The following is a 17,375-nucleotide window of genomic DNA, read 5'->3' as shown; positions in this document are numbered from 1 at the left end:
TTTCAAATAAAAACCACTGGTGGTCCAGCGGATGTCTGAATTTTAAACGCCACACGATCAAACACAAAGAGACATGAAATATTATTAGAAACTGAGTTCGACCTTAACATACATGATAATTCTACTTCAAACGAGCTACATACTGAAGAAAATATTTGGTAATTGACAAAGAATTGGTCGGCCATTCTACTTCTAATAGTGGTGTTTGTTATTCACAATACTTGCATACATACAGATCACAAGCATAACAGACATTATATAAACGTTGCATACGGGTTCGATCTAGCTTCAGTTTTACGTGGAATCTGAGGATGTAATTTTTTGCAATTACCAATTGTGTGTGTACCATCGTTTCATGTATCCGACATATTGTTAAAGAATGCTGGGTATATATGTATGCTTGTAGACAGGTCGACTCTGGTAGTATAAATGTAAAGAACTTTCAGAGATAAGAAATAACAAAGTTATTGTTGGAAATAACGAGTAACCTTATTCTCAAAAGTGGATCGCTGACTGAATCCAACTAAAATGACTCTTACTATGACACATAATAAAGTTAAAATTCAAAATAAGCTCTCAGACGTGTTACCTGAAACAGTAACTGGAGTTAGACAAGGAGATGCCCTTTCCACATCACTCTTCATATTATGTCTAGAAAAGTTCATACGAAATGTAAAATCCGACCAGCAGGAACACTTTTCAGTAGAATGAACCAGTGCCTTGCTTATACAGATGACATAGCTGTTTTGAGGAGAAGTCAAAGCTCTGTTGAGAAGGTTATGTTGGCAATTCAAGAAGCAGCAAACGAAGTCGGATTAAAAGTTAACATAATGAGAAAACAAAATACATGAGACTGCCAAGTAACCCTACTCGGGTCAGAGAAGTAAAGATTGGTGACCAAAATTATGAAGAGGTGGAAACCTTCAAATATCTGGGATCATTAATGATTCAACAAAATATTGTAGAACTTGATATTAAAGGAACAATTTCAGGAGGAAAGAAATGTCTTCATGATTTTTTGGATATATGTATTTCGAAATGGACTACTATCAAGAGCTTTAAAACTCAAGAGTATACAAGACCAACAATACTACCGAGGTATATGGAAGTGAAGCCTGGACACTCACGGAGAAAACATCATTAATGCTGATGACTTGGGAAAGGAAAATACTAAGAGAAATATACGGGCCAAAATATGATGGTGTAGGATGGAGAATACGTACTTTATACTCATGCAGTGAAAAAAGTATATAAATCTCCTCTGATATTATAGCTGAAATCAAGACAAGGAGATTCAGCTGGGCAGGACATCTTATTAGAATGAATGACGACAGAGAAGTAAAGAAAGCATTCTCCTCAAAAACCTGAAGGGAAACGAAGAAGAGGACGACCCAGGATACGATGGGTAGATAATGTGGAGAGAGACATCAGAACACTGGTGATAAGAAGATTGAGACAAAAAGCACAAGACAGACAGGAATTGACCGGCATTGTTGAGAAGGCTAAGGCTATACTACCAGCGCCGTAACGCAAGAAGAAGACTGATGTTGGGCTATCTCGCTCCTATATGACTAGAACGAAAGTAAACTATCCAAATGGTCAACAACTGATATATGTTTTTTGAATCCACATCCAGGTTGTTGGTAAAAACGCAAATATCAACGGAAGACAAGAAAATTCAAATCTGAGTTTCTTTACTTGCAATGAAGTTGTCGAACAGCCTTGTCGCCAGAGTGAGAGAACCAAGTTAGCTGAAAGTAGAAAGATGGCTGCCAGGGGAAGCGAAGCATAGGCTCGCTGACAAGACGCACGCTAGCGACCTCTGTCGTCTTTCGGTAGAATCTTTCCCCGACGATGCCAGCCAAACAATTAATTCTCGCTTCAAGCTTACATCGAATGTTATCCACCTGCGCGTCTAATTTCGGCGGCATTCCATTAGCCTCTGCTGGAATGTCAATAATCCGAGCTTAACGTTCCTTGTGTAAGGGGATTAAGCCATAAACTACGCTGCAAATGAACTCCTCCCGGGGGAATCTTGGGGAGCACTTTTCGAAGTCTCTTTAATACTCCGGCTCCTCGTAACTGCTCTTCCTGGTCTGTTAGTGCACGATTACGATGCTCTCTCCCCGGCAGATTCCGTTCCCATGGCAACGTGATTCCAAAATGCTTATCCGGAAAGCTTTCTGAATTTGTAGTGTTGGGGTAGAGATGGGGAAAGGGTGATTTGGAGAGGAACAAAGAGTTTCCATCTCGCTTGTTTTTCTTCTATTATTATTTGTAGATATCAACTGCTCTAGCATCGTTTGTCAAAAAGCACGGCCAATGATTTTGGTTCTCTACATTTTTAAATATCATATGGCTTATTTGGATTTTCACTTTTTTTTCTTTCTTACAAATTTACGGGATACTTAATTGTTCGCTTTGGCATGAATGACTCTGTCTACTCGTATAGTGTTATTGCAATGGTAACATCGTCGCATTGTCATGAAGGGGTTCCTGTTTCGTAACCCACATTGCAGAGTGTTACGGATTCCACTTTAAACTGTAGGTCCAGTCACGACTAGAATATGTGCATAAAGCTGCCTAGAACGAACGATTCGTATGGTGTTATTACAATGAACAGTGAGACAAGATGAAATTGGAAATTTATCTGCACCCAGTAATATTCACTCTCAACACATGTTCTCCGCTCCGAGTGGATATGGATTGACGATGATACTCTACCAAATTTTTAGACAGGACTTTCTCATTTACTTAGACTCGTAATACGTGTACGTAAAATATTATTTTCATCTTTTTTTCGCTTATGCGAATATGCATATTCCGGCATAGAATGCATCTGGTTTGTGAGAGACATTGAACTTTATGAACAATACTTGTGGATATGGAACGTAACACGTGATGCTAGTGTTTCTGGCAATTATAAACATTGTTAAGCGGTTTTTGATTTGTTATCTCCTGCTCACATAACTTCATAAAGTTCAAATAGTGACGAAGACATGTAACTAGAACAATAGCCGAAAATATTTCACATGAACTTGTTGGCAATGCAAAAAGGAAAAGAAAAAAAATAACTGATCACGTACAACAACATTGTTTTGCAATCTGTTCCATTCGCCTGTTCACTTCTGCAGCTAACATCAATATCCTTAACGAAAATAAGAGAACATACAGTCAGTAATGACATTCATCCATTTAGTTGCGTCACATGTGAGAGATGAGAATGTCGATTACACAAACTCACTCTGCCGCAAGGCCAATGTCGGCAATATGATCCTCAAAGAAACTCGTTTGCCAAATACATCTCAAAACTTTATATCCCTGCGACGTTTATTGTCATACATTACCAAGAAATTCAAGATGGGTAGTTTCGTAAAATGCTGCAAGAACATTTGAGATTCATGCACGTCTGAGAACGAGTCGAAGCGAGAGGAAAAGGGGAAGGAGAGGAGGGGGAAATACAAAAAGACAACACGGAGTTTTGCAACCTGTTTTCACATTGTTCTGAAATGTCGCATTGTTTTCTGCTTGTCACCTGTGATCTGTATGCATAGTACAATGTCCGTTCAGTGCTGCCAACTAACTAATATTAAAATTGTCTAAATTAACACGTAACAAAAAATAAAGTACACAAAAGCACACTTCAACACTGGCTTTCAACACAGTTTCAATTGTAAGAACAGGTCCTGAACAGATAATTGAAATTAAAATATTCTATGATGAAGTTCTGGTTCATGAGCACCAAGAACAGATAATCATAAATAAGTATACGTACTTAATTTTTTTAAAAAAAAGAAAGAAAGGCTGTTGCTTTTGTGAACTCCATCTTGAAAAAAATTACAACTTGGTACAAGCTTATTCTCATGATATATTTACTTATGAATAAAGATATTTGTTGTAACAAGTAAAATTTCCTCAGTAATGACAAATGAAGGTAAAATTTATCCAAAAATGTACCAATAAAGATTGAATTTTTGTTGCAGAAATACAGTAGGTTTAAATATGAATCCCTACTAAATAAAATATAATGCATGTAAACTGATGTTGCCAAAATATACAGAAGTATACCATACAATCTCAAAATTAAATTTTAAAACATAAACTGGCATTACTTCAGACATTTGATTTTTGCAAACTGCGTTAAGATATAAGACTACTTCTACTTGCATTTGACACATTCTAAATATATATAACTGTTGTACTTGTAAACTTCTCAACAGGCAACACTGTCACAGACCTAATTCTACTACCTACTATGTTATACAGTAGAATATCAAAATACTTATAGAAGTCAAATCACCATTTTATAATGAAGAGAATGTAGTGGCCGACAGAAAATTCAATTTTACATATCTTACTCACCATTACATAGTGCCTTTGCATTTCTGTTTTCTCTTGTGCTAATTTATCACACTCCATTTTTAAACTGAAACAAATGCCGAAATGAAAATTTCTCATGAATGTAAACATAATAGTTATTTAAATAAATACACACAACAGATAAAAACAACACATACAGTACATCAATTCAAACACGTTTGACACACGGTTGGTAAGAACTGAACATGAAATATGCTGCACAGGTGTGACTTGAGTCTATTGTCTACTACTTATATAGGATGTGGGAAGTGTTTGTATTTAGTAAGAGGAGGACTTGAGGGCTACACTGCAATTATGCTGGGGTTCTTTTCCCCGGGTGATTTAGTTTTTGTCTAATTTCTGAGCCCACGGCCTGTTCTAATTTTGTACAGCTGAATTACATTATATTGCCAATTGCCTATTTTGCGCTACTGTTTGGTATGGTAAAAGCAAGCAAGAATGTGGTTCTAAGAATGTTACTGGTGTATCCTAAGAATATTGAAATTTCATTTTTGGAACAACTCATAGTAAAACTTATATTTTTGGTAGTTAGCATGTTCACTTAATTACTTAAACCTTTTAGAGGAGAACTATTGAGTAATGGGGCAATTTTTGTGCTATCAGAATACATAGTGTTATTACTAAGAGTTGATTTGCAACGGTTAACTGTAAATCCTTGTATTTGAGGTGGGCAGTGCATAAGTAAACTTCTTATGTGAAACTTAGGGCGAGATTGCTACAGGTCATCAGGGGAAGTGTCCAACGAGGCCAGTATACTCCTTTTCCCTTCCAAAGATGTGTACTGGTACACATATTTTCAACGATTGTTCATGTGAAAGTAGCATATACGCACCATGGAAAACGACAATTAAGCAAATTTCCAACCCTGTTCAACACTTTGGAACAATGAGGCGACCTCTACAAAGCCCTCTTCTCTCCCTTTTCTAGAAGGTATGAGAAAGATACAAGCGGGACGAGCAGATTGTCATGTCACAATTGCAAAGAGAGCCTGGCAGCGTCTTCCAAGTAGTATAGCAGAGTTCCAAGTTTTGAGGTGTGGAAAATGTCGCATTTGGACCCAGCCACTCCATTCTGCATTTCCATCTTTCTCCCTTTGGTTGGGAACAAAATACCTTACAGAAATTCCACTTAGATTAAATTCAGCGCTGGCTATTAGGTGAGTTATCTACGATGGACCATCATAACATCTCTCGTCTGAAAATTCAATGCTTGCCGTTCTGTATAAGTTTCTTTATTCTGTGACGAGCACTTGACGTACTTCATTTGTTTTCCATTTCCAACTTTTGAGCTATTGGTGCTGGGCTGTTGAAGACCTTACAGTTCAAAGAACTGGGTCAGTTCAGGAACCGGTACGCCACTTCCAGGAGAAACCTTGCTTTCGGCGATACCTCGGCACGCCACTGCCCTTGCATGCAAACATACGTCGCCTATAAAGCACAAGCCGACCGCACAGGACCATAAATAACAATATGGAAAAGAGCGGTGCCATGTTCCTGTATATTCAGCTTCCCCGACACGCAGGAACGATTGATTAGCAGGGGCCGAGTCCATCACGGAACATTTGTCCGCGAGGGCAATTGACGAACGGACTGCAAGCTCAATCACCATGTATATTAACTCTCCGCCGCTCCGCTAAGCGATTAGCTCACTTCGCATGTCAACAATCCGATTAGGAATAGTATCTGTTTGCATCGGCTTAACATCAAGTACTACACAGTGACCTGTCGTTGTCACGTACTCGATCTCAATAGATTTACAGCCTCGTGCGAATCTTAACACAAATATGGTTCCTGCTAAGTGCGGAGAACCTCAAGATTTAAGGTCAAAGTTTCCATGTATCAAAAGGGCTTCATACTATCCTGTTAGTCAGTCATTTTTTTTCCAGTGGTATATCTAATTTTTTCTCCTTCAGTCTCAACGATGCTTCGATCAATGTATCAGCATCTCTTATGGCTGGTGTATTCCAAATGGTCTAGCCTCCTGATTGACTATCTTCCTGGTGAATATGAGAACAAATTTCGGAAATGTAAGGACTTGCCCATGGATGAACTGGCATCTGCTATGGACAGTTTCCGACTGCTCAATAAGGCACATTATTTTGAGTGCAAAATTACGTGTGTCTGTAATTTCATGTTTTGAAGCATCATCAATTAAAGATTTCAAATTTTCATGCAGATTTGCAGAAATAGTTCAACTTCAAGCACACAAAATACCAATCTTGTCACTTCAGCAAATTATGTATTATATGATGTTACGATTGATGTTCTAGACAAATTCAAGGAACATCTACATTTGTAATGAGACTAAGGTTAATATTTGGGTAACGATCGAGACACGCCTTTCCAATTGTGTCCTTTCGTCTTGCTGCCCATGCATTGAAGAAATGCACCTGCCTAAGCACAGGGCTCAATTCTTTTGTCGTCGTCAATATATGCGCCACTGCATATGGTTTGTTAGTTTTTTTTATGCCATCACGACTTCTTTACGCTGCAATCTTATCACTCACCCAACGTTAGCTATCCTGTGCCCACATTCACGGAGAGGTAATGAATGCATTTCTTCTTGATATTTACTATGTCCACGCAAGTTCAATGTATCAAAAGTTGGAGAATTACCTTCACCGCATCGCCACAAAAATCAGTACCCTCTGCGCGTCAAGACTCCCCTGAAATTGACCACATCTGTAACGCTTTCTGCTACGACTTCCTTCCCCCGTTCAATATTCAACCCTCCGTCGCTTCCAGTGGCTGTCAGGGATCCCATCGCACTATATCTAGATTAATTGTCGTCTTCTCGAGTGGCTGTAATTGCCCCTTTCGCCTCCCCCGACTTCTCCTTGATCCGAGTAAACACATGCTGCGGCTTCCTCGCGGCAGCGACCATTAATCACTGCATGGACACAGGTTGTCTCCCTGCAACATTCCGGCAAAGCCCTGGATATTTTTTGTGGCGTGGCAATCCTCCGGACTCGTTCTCGCCAAAGCTCTGTCTGGACAGCAGCAGCTGTAAGCTCGTCTGTTGTAAGGGCTTCCATTCGAGATTTACGTCGAAGACATGGAATGCCACTCATTCACAGGATTATCTCGAAGGTACTGTACATAATACTTGGAGAGGTGTTAACTTTATTCAAACCTGACCTTCGGCTGAAGATCATATTACCATAAGTTATCTTGATTGATCATGATGGCTAAACTACATCAGCCATTTGATTATCACATCCTCTCCATGCAGGAATTCTACCACACTGCTTACAGTCAGTCCACCATAACATGTCACATTCTTTTTCATAACATTGACTATTTATGTTTGGAAATAATACCCTGTTATCACAGCTTTCTGCTCTTCAACCCAAACACACTTGCCTATTCTTCGACATGCATAATCTATTTGGTGTTATGATAATTACCCGAATTCATTTCCTTCCTAAGCCACTCGATGAAACAAACTCTTAAGAACTGAGGCCATGTTTAAACCTTTTGCGTGGGTTTCTTCGTCTCGACATGCCATGCCATTATGTCTAGAAGCCTCTAATTTAGATTTGCTGTCATCATGTAATATATTTGACCTTAATCTAGATTTTCGTTGAAAACTGGCGACATCTTGTTGACGAACTCCATCAAAGTCCTTTTCAAAATCTTTGACACTTTCATATTTTAAGCACATGGCAGCTTGTTCTGTGTCGTCAGACGTAATGTTAGACTTCACAACTTTGTTGCTAAGTCTATACCCTCATTTCCCTCCGCATGACATCAGCTCGGGCCATAGGCAAAATAAAAATTGCATATGCCCGTGTGAGCTGTGAGTTAAAGATCTCCTGCCAGCCTAAGAGCATACGCCAGATACTTATGAAAAATACATCAAAGCTCATGTATGAAGCAGAAGAAACCATACACACTTAAAATGCTACTTCAGTCCATCAGTCATTTATATACTGCCTGCTGCACGATAAAAAAAAAAGCAACTCGCCAAGAACAAGATGAGCCCCACGTGCAAACAATACGTGAAGATACAAAGGGAACCTCATGTCCCCATCCAGCCTGTTTCCGTTGTTTAACACAACAACAGCTTCCCACCTACATGATATAATCTATGGTAGTTAACACGCCCAAGTCACGCCAGCACAAGCATAAAAAAAGAAAAGAAAGAAACATTCCCACAAAAAAAACACAACACCAGGGGTTATAGAAACTCTGGGAGGCCCTCCTTGCAGCAAGCACCGAGACAGGATCGCCAGATGTTACACAGTCGTCCCGAGGGGAGTCAAGTATTCATGCGTCTCGTGTGCAACCCAGCTGACATCGTGTTTTTATGGCAGTACGCATCGGGGAGCAGGAGGAGTAACTGGTACGTTAATTAGAAATGATATATCATTCCCTTCCGCCCCCTGGAGTTAATTCTTGATAAATGCTTGCGGCACGTAGCGATCCCACAAACAAATTCTAGTGGGCGATGCAGCTTCCTAATTGATTGAAGATGGGTGGAATATCAGGTGGGTTGGGTAAGTGCTGAGCGGATGCTGTAGGTTCAGACTCGAGCAGACATCCAACGATTCAAGAGAGTTTACTTTGGATAACCAAGGAAGTTCTTTCAAAATGAAGAGCCAGAAGCGTCGTGAAGGTTGGTTCAGGAGTATGTACATGAAATACACAGTGCAATCTCAGTTTGATGCTGAAAATATCAACAGGAACTCGATAACGAAAAGTTGCATCCCTGCTATTCAATCTTGGTAGAGCTTTCTTCCCTCGTTTTCGCTGAAAACTTATGCGGATTGTGCCTTCCTGAAAGGAAGTCGAACCTAGAACCTTTGAGGTACTGTTCACTGAGGCAGAATAACTATACCCACCTGTATGTTATTCGGTAAAGAGGAGACGAGGTTGAATGTGTTTGGTCAGTGCCCCTCAAATGGGGGGACAGCATTGAGCGGAGAATCCAGGCAGTATCTAGGGACTGAAGGGTGCATCGAAGCCCCCTTTTACACGCAATCTGGAGGGAGCGCAAAACTATGCTACAGGGGGTATTTGAGACTGACGGATACGTATCAGTGGCGCACCATAGGCAGAGGGTGGAGTGCACAGTTGCGAAGGTACTGACAACGGACAATCTTAAATATTAGAAGAGGTGGTAATATGGACGTAGACCTTCTTCTAAATGTTTATGTTGTTATTGCGTATTATCGATGTGACTTAGCATCTTGTAGATCATAATTAGCTGGGTGGTATTTGAATGGAAGATGAGGGAGGAATTCCCCCTCTGCAACTGCATGCCAATTTTTGGCCCTTGTGGAGAAAACTATATGTATAATCTATATATTAACCCGACGCTTCAAAAGGTAGTAACTAGAATTTCTCCCCACCTGGAAATTTTTCATGTACTATATTGGTTATTAGCGTTGTATCGCAATAGCAGGAATAAAGATACTGCATCACGTGCAGGGGTGATGCACATATACAAGATAGAATGAATTCGCCCATATTAACAAATCGTGAAAGGAAGAAGAGAGACAAGAAATGCATCCTGTACCGCAGCAGATAAAGTCAAAATACATTATGCAAGATCCCTGATGGTGCAACGTTGTTTAATGAGTCACACGCACTCGCACACTAAGTATGAAAGATGTGGAGGGGAGATCTGCGAGCGAGAAAGTGTAGTGGGCGACAGGAAAAGGGACATGCAACAAATACCGACTTCTTGCATGGGTGGTGCTCACTACCGTTTCATAAACCACTTGCACGCCACTGATTCTATCGCGTTAAGTTGGTGATGTCATTATGATGATATCGTCGTATTTCCTTTCCCCAGGTATTTACATTCGGAGGACAAGAATAACAATGTCTTGTGTAAGGGGATCGAAACTGCATTTAACGGCTTCGGAGAAAGATGGGGGCCAGAAGGGGCTGATAGCTTCAGTTGTTTTCTTGCGATATTTGTCAAGACTTGCTACCTCCAGCAGGATAGTGCGCGGCACCATATCCGGTTGTTTGCTGCAAGGAAGGACACCCGTTGACACACATTGAAACCCTTTGTACTCACCATCACATAATGCCTTTGAATCTCTATTTTCTCACTCGCTAGCTTTTCGCATTCCAGTTTAAGGCTACGGAGAGAGGGAAAAAAGACAGCAGAGTTTGAGGAAGAGTTTTGCTGAAAGATTCATCCCCACAACAGTCGCCATGTGAACGACAGAAACACAAACAACTTATAGCAGTAAGTTGAAGCTTAAAAATAACCCATGTGCAAATCAAATTGGGGGTAAAGGGCTGGGTAGCCATTGGAGGAGTCAAGTTAAGGAATTTAGATTTTAGATTCAACATTGTCGCATTCGTCATTTGGCTGAGAAGTGTTTAATTAGAAGTAATCACGCACACACACAAAAGCATATGCATTTACTGAAATGTATAAATTATATACTTAGTCCCAGTCAGAACTTGAGTGCTCCTTACGTTTTTCTTTTTCCGTTTATTTCATGCATTGATCCATCATTCCCAATAACTGATTGATTAACTGTTCGCTTTTCTGCCACCATGGATAATTGCGAAGATAATGTGATATGGTGAAACTGATGCAAGGGACACTCGCAGAGAACACCCATGCCCAGGGCGGGATTCGAAATCGGCGCCCCACGGTGGTCGGCCCATCATCCTGATAGTCTGGCTTCAGCAAAATAGAATCCATGATTACTAACCTTCATTTCAACACGAAACTAAGTACACTAATACTAATCGTTTCTGTTTACTTCTAAGTGCTTTTGACAACTTAGACTCACTCACATTTGGTATGAGTTCATTCCCTGGTATAGTGTATAACAAATAAAACTATGTAAGAAATAAATTTTAGTACTGCTACGTCTTATGCTTAATATCTGTTTAATTACTATCCTCGCCAGGGGTCTCGGGTTCGAATCCCGACCTGGGCATGGGTATTTTTGTGAGTGCTCGTTCATCAATGTCATCACGTGTCTTCGTAGTCGAGATTAGCCAAAAGTGGCAGAAAAGAGACACTAAATAACAAAAAATAACTATACTGTACTGATTGTACCAATAGTTTTGCAACAGAGCATTGTGATTTGTCGTGGCTTCGTTTCGTATAGTAAAGGGTCCCCAGTTGCCACAATAAAAAGCTGGTCACCCTACAACTGAAAAAAAAGACGTTTTTTGAATCTGGAAGGGTACCCACGAGACCATGCGACCTACATGTGAAGGGGGCTCTCTGCCAAAACAGTAGAAATTGCATGTTTCATTACGTCCTATAAACCATCTGCGTGTGCAAAGGAAACTCCATTAGCGCTGATCAACTCGCGTTCCGAGAACTGGCTCCGTTCCAGCGGCTGTGTCAATGCCAGAGAGCCGTGCGGCCACAATAATGCAGCCGGCCACCACACCCTCCCCCCATCCCTATGACGTCACTACTTCGCTGCCACCTGTTCCACCTGGACACGTGCACGAGTCGGGTCCATGTGAGGGGAAGCCGTACGCACTGGATCTGAATGGCGACCCCTGAAGATTTGATACTTATGAATGGAAGGTAGGGTAAAATGTTGTTCGTTGCATCTCCCCATATTTGAGGTGGGTAAGACGTTAAGTAATCTCGCCCGGTCAACGAGACTCTCTAACCCCAGAGATCCCGGGTTCGAATCCAGGCCCGGTACGGGTGTTCTTTGTGGGATGTCGCTTCATTCATTTCATCGTAGGAGAAAAGCGAAGTAAAATCAACCAAATCAATCAATCATATTTTTTTCCGAGACGGGACAGGCCAAAGTCTCGTGTCTTCTCATGGATCAACCAGGAACTCTCGTCCTTTCCCCTGCGCCCGGCTGGACCTATGGCCGACGCCATGACAGCTGTTTTGAATTTTCCCCTCCTTTCGAGAAAACGCTACGATATATAAAGCTTAGAATTCCTTTTAGAGCATTCACGTGAATTCTCGTGTGGTTTGCTTTCGTTGTTGTCTACATATTATGAATAAACTTACGTTGCCTCGAAACTATTGATAATATCTCATCAACAGCGAAAGCAAACCACACGAAGATTCACGTGAATGCTCTAAGCCTCGCGACAGGTTAAGTTTGCAGCAAATTTTATGTATTAGTCTGCTCGAGAATGGCACACAGCATCTCCCGTGCCAGTCTTGCCTCAACCACAGCTGTTCATATCCCAGGCTGTGAGAAAATTGGCAGCATTACAGCTCAACTACATTCTGTGTGCACATTTTGTTGTATATATGCGAAAAGTTGCTGCAAACTTAACTTGTCGCGGGGCTTAGAAGGGATTCTAAGCAGTTTTTTTCAGATTTTGGAATATCGTAGCTGTTTGCGGAAGGAGACAATTCGAAAACAGTTGCCCTGGGCCTTGAGACTCACATCCCAAAAGCAATGTACAGACAAAATAGACCCGAGTCAAACGAATGAGCCTATTCCAGGCCAAGTACGGCGGAGGGATCTCTGGAGTCGCAAAAGCAGGGCTACCAACATCGATCAGAAAAGGCGTATTGATAGCTCGGAACGAGCCTCGAGTCCATCAGCTGTAATTGTGGGTTAGGAGTTGATAATGGAGGGTCCAAGAACCGAAGAGGGACGATGGGTAAGTGCCCAACGGTGCATCAAATTAACCCATTCTCGAACCCCTCCTCCCCCTCCCCTCTTCCGACGGATGCCGAAGGTCATGCGTACCGTGAGATCTTCCGAAAGAGAACAATAAAAACACATATGATTATCCTAAGTGGCCATTATGGAGGTGGAGCTGCACGTTACGTGACATAGCTGATTGCCTTTGGCCGCAAAAAACAAAACGGAAAAGGATCTCTCTCTCTCTCTCTCTCTCTACCTCTCTCTCTCTCTCTCTCTCTCTCTCTCTCTCTCTACCTCTCTCTCTCTCTCTCTCTCTCTCTCTCTCTCTCTCTCTCTCTCTCCCTCAGGAGGTGGGCAAAAGAAAAAAAGGAAGCAGAGCATAATAAGAGGAGAAGAAACTGGTTTCTCACTAATGGAAGGAGAAGATGCCGGAGGGAAGCATTTGAACAACACTGCTATTTACAGATTGAGTGTCTGCTCTTTTTTTTTTGTTTCTTCATATACACCGCTGGCTACCACTACCAGCTGCTTCTGCAATGGTTGCCAACCTTTCCTTAATACGACCACCAGTATTGGACAATGGACATTATAAAAATAGTGGTTAGCACACTGGATCAGCAATCCAAAGGACGTGCGAGAAAGAAATGAACAGTTAAACGACAAAATAGTTTACCTGAAATTTGACTTGATTTTTGTTATTTAGCGGCGTTTTTCTTCCTATTTTGGCTAATCGCGACGATGACGATGAGTGATGAAATTGATAAGGGACACTCGCAAAGAGCACACATACCCAGGCTGGGATTCGAACTCGGGACCCCTGACGTAATAACGCGTTGAACATGAGAATGAAGAGAAGTTCTGTCCAAGAACGTAGCGTTGGTAATATAATCACTTGTTACGAAACGTAAGGCAGTGTTTACACTGGCAATATTTCTTAATTTCTATAAAATTGTGGATTCCAAAAGTCAAAAGATGATCTTTGATATACTTGTTGGGATCCTCTTCCCCCTAATGATTACAGTGAATGCCGAATAGAATTTGATCTGCGATGTTTCGTGTTTTACCAGCACTGTGATAGTAATTGACGAATGACTGGAAAATAACTATTGTAAATAAAAGGGGATGTTTCGACAGTTGTAACACTACCAGCCTCACCACGCAATCATTTTTATCTTGTTCAGAATCAGTTCTTAAAATGTCAACACCCATGTGTAGAAGAAACGGAATCTTGTGCAGCCAATGCTAAAAAAAAATACTGGTTGTTTGAGTTTCGTAGTGGTACTGATATTCCACTCAAACTTGTAGCGTACGTTATGTTCTTCGCACTGGGAATACCACGAAATGTTCATTTTCGTGGAACATGGACTGTTTATCAATGAGGTCCAAACCAACGGTAAAATCGATTCATACAATTCCGGTGCAGTGTTGGGTTTGTGATGGAAGAGAGAGAAAGAGAACCAGACATTTTACAAGCACAAGCACAGCTCAGTTATAGCCACAAACTAAAGTGTTTATTCTCACTTCCCAGCTAAATGACAAAGCTATTTGTTATTGCCCATTGTTACTGTCGTTAGCGAATGGCAACTGTTAACAGAATAGAGGCAAAAAAGAAACATTCCTTCTGAAAGCACAGTGTGCTATTTCAATCGGTGAACTCATAGTAATAAGACATAAAGCTACGAAATAAGGTTGAGCAAGTCTTACTTCTTCGTCAAATCTTTTCTTGATATCACCCAACTACAGTGTTTCTTGCACCTGGTCCAAAATACAAAGGTATGGAAACACTACCACCAATTTATTGTGGTACTTCGAAAGGAAATTCTCACTTAGTCTACTCAAAGCGTGAAGAATTGAAGAAGGGAGAGGAAAATTTAAAAAAGAAAGAAAAAATTCAGGCAAGAAATACAACATAGTCGACATGCTGAAAACAGGTCTGTATTCACAATTAAATCCATACCGACATTCATAATTCATTCCAAATTTTCAATGCATTTAACTTTAATGTTCTTTTTTGTCCCCTTTCAATTCGAATTTTTCATTCCCCCTTTCCATTAGAGCGTGTAATCACGCAAACAACTTGTGGTTGGTTTGTAGGTAACTCTCAACCATGTAAGGAAATGAGAAAAGAAAAAGACTGGGCGACATTCCTGGTAAGAAACAAATAAGGCATGCGCACAATTGCTGCTTCCCAGGAATTCTTTACTTCGAAGAGGAGAGGAAGGATAAAGAAAAAAACATAATTGCAGACAAGAACATGTTTACAAATGTTTTAGGAAGGTGGCACGCTCATGTAAAACCTCACGATATAAATAATGCAGACCAGGATTTAATTGTGTGTTCACAAACTTATAACAACTTTCCCAAACTTACAAAATAAATGCAAAATTCAGTATTGGCCAAATTATTGGACTCATTAGTTGATACAATTAAACACAGATAAACTATATACCTACACATTGCATTGTTATACCCACTGAAAGTACTGTCAGTACTTCGTATGACCACCTTTGGCTCTTTTTGAGCCCATTTGAATCACTGCTTCTGTATAATTACTTTATCATTATTTCTAAACTTCAAAACACGTGGTTTATGAAATTACATGTTACTTCGTTGATACAAGTAAAGAACACCCTTACAACAATCAGAATTAATATTATTTCCTTTGTTATAACCAAACAAATAGTATAAATAACATGGTAAACAATGTACGTATTGTTCCAGGAATTTTGCGAATGTGCAAAAAAATAATCGTGTTAGCAGGATTGTGGGAAACAATATTATATCGAAGCAGACAAACAGGTTAATCTCATAAAAAGTTAAACAATCATAAAATATATTTTGTCAAAACAAGGAAATGTGCTTTTTTACAATGAATCCAATAATTTGGCCAATACTGTATTTATCACAACTTATATTGTGGAGCTTAATATGTACTGTCCAATCAATCACAAAGAAATGTCACAAAAAATTTAATCAACCACTCTCATTTATGCACCTTTAGGTTAAAGAATGAAAAATAAAACGTAAGCAATGCACAAATATTGGTAGAAATCAATCCTGTGGAAAAGCATTATGTATGTAATAGAAGGCCAACGAAAATGGTGGTATAGATTTTATGGGCATATATCTTTGTGACTGACAGTTCTATTTAAATGTCAAATCAAATCATATTTTCCCCAAAAAATGGTTTCAAAAGTGGGCAAATAACTTTTCAATACATATGTAGTAAGTTTACGTTAATAATTTCAAAAATTTTGATTGGCAATTTTGTTTATAACCATTACTTTCCTTTATTTCATTACATTGCAAAATATTTTCATTCGATTATATATATATATATATATATAATGAAAATTGCACTGAAATTTTTGGTGAAAAACTGTATTCTAATATGATATATTCTAGTCTCACGGACTTTGTGAAAATTAATGTTTGTGGTCAGTAAGTGTGGAAGACATTGCACACAAAATATAGGTACACAATTTATTATTCGTATGGAGAAAATTGTAAATTAGTAAGATTGTAGGATAGGAGGAATGCAAAAACATTGAAAAAAATATACTTTAGTTTTGTACACCAAGATTAATTTCAGAACGCTCAAACTCTACAAATTAACATGACCAACTAATCTGCAGCCTTAAAACATTCGGATGACATATTCTAACCAATAATTTGATCATAACGTCTGTTTGAATTACAAATACACAAACGTACTTTTGAATAACAGCTATTGAATTATTTCGGATTTTGGGGATATTGTAATGGTGGTAAATACTTTGACATTTTTTTTTCAAAACTACAACATTTGTGATTCAAGACATTTTAACAGTTTTTTAATACTGGTCTAATCAGTAAAATACATAACTCATGGAAGTTGTACGTAAACCACACTTACTGGCCAAAAACTTGTTCATCTGAGGTTAATTAATATCAAAAACCGGGGATTGTGAATACGGAAAACCGTGCAGTTTAACTGCCTACATGACTTAACCTAAGGGAGGGTGAACTTACTTGTGATATTGTGCTTGTAAAAAATTAAATTCCTCCTTAATTCGATCACAGGATTCTCCGACAGTGAATTTGAAAGGCTGACCTGGTTGAGGGGGACCCTGGAAGAAGAAGCAACAATGTAAGTGTTTGTGGGCAATTCTGCTATTCGATTATGTGCCCAATATAAATACATACCATAAACTCAAAATTACATAGGAAAACAAACATGTATATTCACGTTATATTTCCAGATTAACACCGTTGTACATTCATATTTACGTACAAACAGTACTCAAGAGTGGAAAAATTACTACAGATAGAGTACATTAACAAAAAATCCGAATTCTTAAGACGGCGGCCACCAGTACTACATCAAGGATAAAAGTATTTTTCTTACATATTGGGGTATAATGACATAGACAGTATTTGTGTCTCGAACAAT

General features: G+C 39.6%; 1 protein-coding gene across 1 annotated transcript in view; it reads right to left on the bottom strand.

Moving 5' to 3' along the window:
* Positions 1 to 17,375, bottom strand: part of LOC146003023 (TLE family member 5-like) — a 173,365-nt gene that overhangs the window by 73,337 nt on the left and 82,653 nt on the right. Inside the window, exons 2-3 of the mRNA XM_083141184.1 lie at positions 16,955 to 17,052; positions 10,411 to 10,474 (exon numbers count right to left, since the gene is read on the bottom strand). Of these exons, the coding sequence (XP_082997310.1) occupies positions 10,411 to 10,474; positions 16,955 to 17,052 (162 nt within the window). The remainder of the gene's footprint in view (positions 1 to 10,410; positions 10,475 to 16,954; positions 17,053 to 17,375) is intronic.

The sequence above is a fragment of the Lepisma saccharinum genome, chromosome 19 (assembly GCF_977018435.1).
Source record: "Lepisma saccharinum chromosome 19, izLepSacc3.1, whole genome shotgun sequence".
NCBI lineage: Eukaryota > Metazoa > Arthropoda > Insecta > Zygentoma > Lepismatidae > Lepisma > Lepisma saccharinum.
This window is presented reverse-complemented; position numbering and strand designations above follow the sequence as displayed.